The sequence below is a fragment of the Notothenia coriiceps genome, unplaced genomic scaffold (genome assembly GCF_000735185.1).
Source record: "Notothenia coriiceps isolate Sejong01 unplaced genomic scaffold, NC01 NC01_scaffold00006226, whole genome shotgun sequence".
Taxonomy (NCBI): domain Eukaryota; kingdom Metazoa; phylum Chordata; class Actinopteri; order Perciformes; family Nototheniidae; genus Notothenia; species Notothenia coriiceps.
In genome coordinates, this window is record NW_011338927.1 from 9382 (window position 1) to 19106 (window position 9725).

The 9725-nt window shown below is 41.1% G+C and overlaps 1 protein-coding gene across 1 annotated transcript in view; it reads left to right on the plus strand.

Annotated features, from left to right (window-relative positions):
- LOC104943561 (piezo-type mechanosensitive ion channel component 2-like) overlaps nucleotides 1–9470 on the plus strand; it is a gene marked incomplete at both ends in the record, with an annotated part of 15451 nt that extends 5981 nt beyond the window's left edge. Inside the window, 3 exons of the mRNA XM_010769013.1 lie at nucleotides 4676–4777; nucleotides 5822–5987; nucleotides 9227–9470. Coding sequence (XP_010767315.1) covers nucleotides 4676–4777; nucleotides 5822–5987; nucleotides 9227–9470 — 512 coding nt within the window. The remainder of the gene's footprint in view (nucleotides 1–4675; nucleotides 4778–5821; nucleotides 5988–9226) is intronic.
- Nucleotides 9471–9725: the final 255 nt, after the last annotated feature.

Below are 9725 nucleotides of genomic sequence, written 5' to 3' on the forward strand. Positions count from 1 at the left end.
TCGATGAACATCATCTACTTCATGTAATAAGTTTTCAAATGTAATTGAAACCTATTATTGGGTGTGCCCTCTTTTGCCTAGGGAGAGAAAGATTTTTGGGTAGAGCAGAAAGAGAGACGAGGACTGTCGAGGCAGGTCAAGGGTACTCCGCTCGATCTTGTCTCCCCGCCCCGAAGTCCACTATTACGTCAACCCCCCCCGCCGTCTCGCGACACGAAGCAGTCTGGAGGTCGTCGACTAGTCCTAGGGAAGCTAGAGAGCGCACGTCAATATGAAGGAAGCGCCCGCAAATACAGCCCGTATAGCTAGTCAAGGTCGAGAGGACTAGACGGAAATATCTGCTCCGATGGGATAGTTTGAATATTCCTCAACTTATAGTCCCGGGCTATTACTGACCGGCCGGTAGCTAGAGCCTTGTAGGATTAACTAATTGAGCCTGTTATAAACTGACCGTCCTAAAACCTTAAGTGCGCCAAAAATTCATGTAATAATGTTCGATTTTTTTCTGCCATTATAGGCCGGATTGCCTTTGGGACCACGTGTGTTGTAAACCGTCCGGACGACCGCCCTAGGGCTACGTCTATTTCATCGACCTTCCCAGTTCGTACTGCTGCTCACTTCTTCGTCATAGAACCCCGGTCAGAGTCGCTACCGAACAGGAGACGCGAGACATCGTACTGACGTTATTCGCCGCTTCCGCACTTCGTAGGCTTCCGCATCTAGCGTAACGGCCCGACGGCGGGCTAACTGTAACTGGCTTCGCTCGTCGTCCGGTGCAGACTCCGGTTTGTGTGTTCCTTAGTGTTTGTAATTCAACAACAAAAGTTTTTTCTCCTATATAAAATGCGTTTACAAGTCCAGGTTTTAAAACATAAACACGAAAGAGGAGAAAAAGTGGGTGGAGGACTAGACTTGGTCTCGGGTCAAAAGAGACTAACCAGTTGCGGTGAACTCTACAGGGCCGGGGAATCGGATAGTGCTTTGCATGTTCACACAACCTCGCGATCGGTTTCATTTTCGCCCTCACAATGAATCACTACATTGAAAACAATTCCTTCATTTGGTTTCCTCAGGTTTAACTCACCGTCTAACCCCTACACACCCTCTCTTTGAGGCGCGAGGGGGACCTCCCTCTCGAACCCTTGTACAATCGGAAACATCTCTTGGTAAAATCGTACCGTGTGTTTGGATATCTTTTTTTTTTTTTTTTTTTTTTTTTTTTTTTGTTTTTTGTGTTGTGATTGCCTTCTCCCTTGTTGGGGTTTTTCCTTTTATCCCGGCACGCAATCCGAGAAAAGTAAACATAAGATGGAGTCAGGTTGAACATTCTTCTTCATCAACTACTTACATTAAAACTACTTCGCCTACTACGCTACAGGGTCCACAACCGGCACACTATAGGTCCTTCATACTTAGACCTCGCCCCGCCCTCGCTCGTCCGGGAACAACTGAGTCAGAACTTTATAGGACTTACCGCCATCTACCAGTAGAGCTTTGCCGATTGTCTGCGATCCGTTAGTTACTTCTAACAGGAACGTGTCTACCTCTCATACGAAATTTCACAACAAGATTCTACACTTTGTAAAAAAATTAACTATCAATGAAAAGAAAACTAGAGACCGAACGTACGTAACTATAACTCCATCTAGGTTTTCTTGCCTTTATGGAGCCAATGTAAATGAAACTTGAATTAAAAAATCTATAGAAAAAACCAACACCGAACGACAAAAACAAGAGGAGTGGGACTCCATATCGCGCGTCGTCACAGCAGTCTAAAGGACGTCCCCGCTTGGGTCAACCGACCTAGGTGGCGTGAGAATATGTCGTCGTCTTAAGAAGAACGTACAGTAGGGAAGACCTGTAAAAAAAAAAAAAAACAACCAAGACTCATCAGAAGACCGACACCTGCTTGGTATACGTAAGCATATACCATCATTTTACATTCCTACCCAGGTCTATAGTCCCCGACAATGACTCTTACAACTTCGTCGTTTAATAAATATCTTTTAAGATGCGTGCGTTCGTAAATGTAAATTTTAAGAGACCGGTACGGAGTCTAATGAAACAAATTTTGGAACTAAACGAGGACGTTGTCAAATAAATTTCGATATTATGATATTGATGCACAATTTTATAAACAGCACTTAAGTTAGTAACTCACAAAACAGATAAAAAAAAGATTCAGTCCGTAAACAATTGTTGATCTATGTGTTTTACGAAAAAATTATTATGTTCTACTATGAAAAATTATGTGAATAAAAACGTTTTGTTTCGTACGGCATACAAATGTTTTCAGTATTCGAAAACAGATATTAGTATTGGCACGAAACAAAACTTTTATTCACATAATTTTTCCATAGGTAAACAATACTATGTTTGTAAAAACACTAGACACAAATTCGGTTTTACGACGAAATCTTTTTTTTATCTGTTGGGAGTTACTAACTTAAAGTGCTGTTTATAAAATTGTGATCAAATATAATACAATAGTTCGAAGATTTACTTTTGAACGTCTTACGGTCAAATTTGTTTCATGTAACTTCCACGGTCTACTTAAATTACATTTTACACCACATCTTAGATTTTTATTACACCGACGAGTTTAATCGACGTCATGTCGGGAATACGCGACTGATAGGAATGTGAAATAATGAAGTATATATGTTACTACACTAAGACAGGTGTCCCGTATTTTTTTCTGGATGAGTCTTCAGGTCTTTTCCTACTGTACCTTTTCTTAAGACGCGACATATCGTCTCACCGCCACCTAGGTCCGGTGACCCAGCCGGACGGTCTTTCGACTGCTGGACCCGACCGATTCGGACGTCCCCCACCCCTTTGTTTGGTCGTTCGGGTTGGTTTTTCTATTAGATTTTTTAATTTCATTACATTGGTATAAAAGGGCAATGAAAACCTAATGCGAGTTATAGTTTACGTTACGTTCGTCTCTGTTTTCTTTTATTATAGTAAGTTTTTTTTTTACAAAGTGTAATCTTGGTTGTTGTAAATTTCTATTGAGACGGTAGACACGTCCTTTTGAAGTTACTACGATTCGAGACAATCGCAAGCTCTACTGGTAGGATGGCGTTAGGTCCCTTATGAAAGTTCTGGACTCCTTGGTTCGACAGCGGAGGGGCGGCGGCGTCTAGTAGAAGGTCACTATAGTCGTGCCGTTGTGGACCGTTTAGCACGTAGTAGGCGAAGTAGTTTATAAGTAGTTGATCGAAGAGATGTTCAAAACCTCGAACTCATTGTTCATGTTTGACTTTTCTCCGGATTGCTCGACGGCGATAAAACAGGAAAAACCCAAAAAGGAAGAAGCGCATCCACAACATTCCAAAATCACACGTACATTACTACCAGATGTTTCCGAATTGTACAATCGGGTTCAGAGGAGGTCTCCCTCAAAGAGCAGGGTTGTGTGAGGGGTTTAGGACGGAGTTAACCTCGAGGAAACAAATCGAAGGAATTGTTCAATGAGTGATTCATTGTAGGGCGAAAATAACCGATCGCGAGTTGTGTAACATTAGCACTTCCGATTCCCCGGCCCTGGTAGAGGTTCACCAACTTGGTTAGTCTCTTTTGACGCCCGAACCAAGCTGGGTCTCACCCACCTTTCCTCTTCGTGTTTATGTTTAAACCTGGACTTGTAAACGATTTATGATAGGAGAAAAACTTCTTGTTGTGAATTTACAAACATAAGGAACTACACAAAACGGAGTCGTCACGGAGCGACGAGCACCAGTTACAGTACCCGTCGCCTACCTGAAGATGCGGTACGAAGTGCGGAAGCGGGACTAAACCGTCAGTACATGTCTGCGTCCTCCTTTCGGTAGGCGTACTCTAGACCGGGTTTTATTGACGAGAAGGAGCAGCAGTACCGACTGGAAGGTCATGAAATAGACGTAGACCCTAGGGCGGTCGTCGGACGTTTCCAAACACACTTGGTCTCCAAAAGGCATCGGCCATAATGGCAAAAATCGATACATTTACATAACTTTTTTGGCATTTAAGTTTTTGGACCGGTCAGTTTTACAGCGTCATTATTAACTCCCTAACAAGCGCTAGGCTAACCGGCGGTCAGAATAGCCTGCTATAAGTGAGGAATTATCAACTATCCACGGAGATATTTCCGGTCTAGTTGAATGTAATAATTATGTTGTTTGTTGTAGCGTATCATTTATTGAAAAATGAATCTGAATTTTTCGATCTGTTACGATTATAAACTGAAGCAATATAAAAATGAACCCCATTAACTGAGTTTTAAACATCAGCATATCCGGTCATAGTCTGCTACACAGTTCTTATTATTATTATTGAAACATGACCGGTAAGTTTCAAATTTGTCCGGTAAAATAAATTCTGTCCGGACATTTGACCAGCGAGAAAAAATCCTAGCGGAAACCCTGGTGTGAACAACAAGGCCAGATTGTACTTATTGCTTTGATATCAGGACACAATCAAAGACTATTGTCCCTATCAATCCACCAAGCATTTTACAGTCAATGGGGCCATTATTTAGTGCATAAAAGGCGAAAGGCTCCTCTGCATTTGTGAAGTTTCATCTGTTGTTTCAATGTCAAAGCTTTAATTGTCACAAATGCCATTCTTTTAAAGTGATCCACAATCATAAATCCTATATGTCCGATGATAATGGCGTATGTTTTTATTTCAGACTATCCCTGGAGGTTTCCCAACTCTACGACTGACTCCAATGTGGTCAAGTGGCTCTATGTTCCAGATTTCCGCACCCCGCCTAATCCATCGTTCCTCATCTGTAGGTTTTTCACTTATAGATGTGTAGTGGTTATTGCGAATGTGTATAAGGGCCATTGTAGGTTAAATAAATTATTACAAATTGGGTAATATTCAGAGAAAATAACTCAAATGAATGCTTTGAATTTAGGCAGAAAAACACCTTTTTGTTAAGGTACCACATCGCTTAACATTACAAGGTGTGATAACCCTCATAACACCACGGACGCCGTTATATAACCAGTTTCCATACTGTTGCACCTCCTCACTAAAATGTAAATGTATCAGGGGCTTCTGTGGTATGATGTTGATCCAAGTCAGCAAAGTGAAGCCATGTGGTTGCTAAAAAAGTTTATTTTGCGTACATTTGTTAATCTCAGAGATTTGTGGATGTATCTGTGCCTTCAATCACAGAAATTCTGAAGAAACTCAGTAGTAATCTATTTTTTAAACCTTCTATCCTCATCACAGGTAATAATACCAATTGTCATTAAAGGTCACCTATTATGCAAAATCTACTTGTTCATGTCTCTTCTACATCAACAATATATATCTGTGGAAAGAGACTCTGAAAGTTTCAGGAAAAAAGATTCTCTCTCTTTTTGTCCTGATCCATTTATATAAAAAACCTGTCTGAAAATGAGCTGATCAGATTTTGGCCACTTTATGATGTCATAACGATGTGTTGTCTTGTGTAACTATTAGCCAATCACCAACCAAGGTAACCCCCCCCCTTATCACCTGAATCTCCTCCTAGAGCACCATTGTGTTCTTTTTAACCAAATCTCTCTCAGAGGGGCGTGGGGAGGGGCTCCTTATTTTCATCTAAAGTAACAGACAGAGAATCAGCACTTTTGAAACAGGGCTGAAACAGAGGGGATTGTGGGTAATGCTGCAATGATCTGTTTGGTGTTTGGAGCAAAACACTTTAGAGACATGTTTGTATAAATCTGAGACCTGTAATGTATTGATGAAAAACAGTATGATAGGGGACTTTTAAAGTTTCTTGTATTATTACGACCAAGATTTTCCCCACAAGTGAAATGTCTCCTCTCTGCTTCTCCAGATGACTTCATGCTGCTGCTGTGTGCCTCGCTCCAGAGGCAGGTCTTTGAGGATGAGAACAAGGCGTCGGTCCGCATCATGGCTGGAGACAACGTGGAGATCTGCAGAGATCTGGACGCCGCCTCCTTCAGCGTCCACAACCCCGTCCCCGATTTCATCCACTGCAGGTACAGATAGGGTGACCAGTTGTCCCGCTTTGTGTGGGACTGCACAGCATTTTTGTCATTTGTCTCACACATTTAGCCGATGTCCCGCATTTGATTGACAGTCGCCCGTCTAAAACTTGGCTTTATCCAAAGGTGTTGAGAAAACAAGAGAGGGCTATCACCATTAGCTGTGTCAGATGTCAATCAATCAACAGAAAACATTGATTTACTTATGGGTGTAGCCGGTTGAGGGAGATTCCCAGACACAAAAACACGAGAATATTTATTGATGATAAAAAATGTTGAAAAAAATTCCATTCAAAATTGATATTTTTAATTACTTCACTTGCATAGTTTGTGCAAACAATTAAACCATTGTAAAGCGTTGTAAATAATATTTAGAAGCTAACAGTTTCTAAAGAAATGTTTATTTTTAAGGGTTGGATAGACATTATATTTAATTGTAAACTAGCTCTTAGCAAAGCATTAACATGTCCCGCATTGTCCGCACAAACGTAATCCCACATTTGGCTTGGTCACCCTAGGCACAGAAACGTACATCAATGTTTAGCTACATTTACTGCAGCAGGAAGTGGAGCAAGTATGTTTCCGTTTTATTCCTATCAGAGCTACTTTGGTAAAGTTTATGGCACTTGATCCGAGACTTTTATTTCACTTATATTAGATTTTACAGTACCAGTAAACATTTTATAGTTTGAATGCCATTTGAGCCCGGCATCACCAAGAGGGACAAGATGCATAAATGGAGAGGAAGTGAAGTAGCCAGTTAAATTGATCCTTAATGATGTTAGATGCTTACAATTTTGTCAAAAGAGACATTTGTTCAAAACAAGCAGCACTATTAAGAAGGTTTTGTATTTGTATAATATATGGGTTACATCCCACTGTATGGATGTGAATGCTTGTGGTCTCTATGTAGAGTAAAACTTTTTGTATACGTTTTTAAAAGGAAAACACTAACTTTAGAGTTTAACCATATTTGTTATTTGTTCCTACCAATGCAGAGATGTCTATTTAGGTCTAAGGTTTACTAGATTATACACTGATACAAAATGTATTATTTGGTAGATTAAAGAGGTGGCTGTTTTTATTCAAAAAATGTAAAACCCACTGTACCGAACATGCTCAACACCAAACAGCAGACGGACACAGTTAGCGAATAGCGGGTGAAAATAGTGGAACATTTGGCAGCTAATGTGCCAGATATTTCCTCCAGGAGTTGGTAGGGACCAGACAAGATCGTTAAAACAGAGTAAATACTGGATTTCATCATGTGAATACAAGCATGAATGCAAATCAATAATAACATTTCTCCAAAACGACTGAATTTGTAAGTAAACATCTGTTTTCTAACCCTATCATAGCTTAAAAATGTTAATGTCTATGGTTCATGACTTGTTTCTTCTGCCCCAAGAAAGAAAAAAAAGAGAAATACTTATTGCAAACCAGGATGTGACTGACGTAAATGATCAATTAGTGCTTTGAGTTGAGTGATGGGGTGAAAGGCAGTGAAGCAAGCTGCAGGTTTGATTTCCCTCCCTGGTCGGGTACATTTAGAAAAGTATAAAGAAAGGCATCATACTCCTCAGAAGTCGGTCTAATAAGACTCCTCTCCAGTGGAGCTGCTCCGATGCTAACTCAGGAGAACACTGCTGTTATACTTGGCTGCTTTCTGCGTTGCTGTACCAATCCTAAGTGGAGTGGTGCTGAATAAGAACATACTCTCTCAGCAAATCCTTTATCCTAGACAAATATAGGTGAGACAGATGACCGTAGCTTAGTGAGAGACCCATTGTATATACAGAAGTCTGGCTGTTGTCCCATATTTGAGTTCAGAGCTGGATCCTGACTTTTCTCATGAAAAGAGTGAAGAGAGATTTCTTTGAGAGGCAGGGAAATAGACAGCGAGTCAGAAAGACAGCGAGAGCATCCTGACCTGTCCACAGTCATTGATTATGTGCTCTTCACATTCCACTGTTTTGATGCGCAAAGTGGACAAGTCTTTTATTAACGCACTCTGTGTCCATCAACAAGCCCCTAGTAGAGAGAAGAGAGCAGTACAGCCCGTCTGTCCGCGCCGCAGCAGCTCTGCACTTATTCCATCGTTTCCCTCCAGGATCCAATTACGGATACGGGGTGGGGGGAGAAATCCATAATCCACAAAAACACTCTGTCCGTCACTCCGCGACTCAGGCGCTTTTGTCCTGTACTCTAACTCAATAAATAGCTTTTAAGTATGGAAAAGGTATTTTCTCCCCCTGATGAAGAAGGACACTCACTCAGCGATTCCGGCCCATCAACGCATCGTCCGATCCAAACCCACTTCATCACAGCTGCTTCCTCAACAGTGCAGCTGCTGTTGTGGTCCCATGTTTTCCCCAGGTCAATCCAATTAATGCAAGTTGCTTCCTATGTATCCTCTCCACACATTATATTGATGGTCTCTCACCTGAAAACAATACTTTTAGCATGTTACACACACGCAGAAGTGACCATTATGAACCTGCGCTGAGTGACAGGAGTCTGGTTTCACGACCATCGATCAGACTCTTACCGGAGTCCTGACCCTAAGCAGTACCCTAAGTGTGATTGATGGGAGGATTATGCTCACAGCAACACAATGAACTGGAATACTGTTTTAAATTGTATGATGTGGTATTAGCAATTTAGCTCAGCTGGCCAGGGTCCATGTTGTTTATTTTTAACCCCGTGTAAAATTCAGCTCATAAACTTTGGTCAATCTCAAGTTAATTTAATTCAACATTAAACAATAAAGTCACAATAATAGGGCGGGACAATTACTTAGAATTTTACTGAAAACGCAAATAAAGTTGCATAAAATAAAAAAAGTGATGTAACATCCAATATAAACGGCACAAATGCATCTAAATTAAAGTGGCTGAATAGTAAACACAGTCCACTTATTGCCTCTTAAAATGCTGCAATAATAAAAATCTAATTTAGGCTATGATTCCATGTATCAGGTGTGACTGCAGCGTTGAATTTTGGGTAGCTGTTTTGGAATAATGTGTTTCCTAATGTTGGCATGAATGCAGCCAGCTAGTTACGTCTCGTTCACTTAAGCCAGATCACTTCTAGGAATTAGAGTAATAAAACAAACAATGACATTTCTCTGACATTTAGACCTGGCAACGTATCTGAAAAATAATCTATATATTGAATCTGTCATCATTTTGTTGAAACAGTGCTGACATAATCGTTTTTCCACTGTCCTCTAGGTCGTACCTGGACATGCTGAAGGTCATCATGTTCAGCTACCTGTTCTGGTTCGTGCTCACCATCATCTTCATCACGGGGACAACGCGCATCAGCATCTTCTGCATGGGCTACCTTGTGGCCTGCTTCTACTTCCTGCTCTTTGGTGGAGAGCTGCTGCTCAAACCAATCAAAAAGATCCTCCACTACTGGGACTTCCTGATCGCCTACAACATCTTTGTCATCACCATGAAGAACGTTTTGTCTGTGAGTAGACCATCAAGGAGGCGTGTGGCGTAGTGGGTTAGTGCGTTGGTGTTCGGATCAGGGGGAGTACAGGTTCAAACCCCACTGCAGTCAGCATGGCGTTGTGTCCCTGAGACACTTCACCCCAAATTGCTCCTGTGGGGATTGGCCACAGTATTGAGTATGTAAGGCGCTTTGTATAAAAGCGTCTAAACAAGTAACATGTAATGTAAAATGTGATGTATATCAGGAACATAATCAAAATAACTATATCAT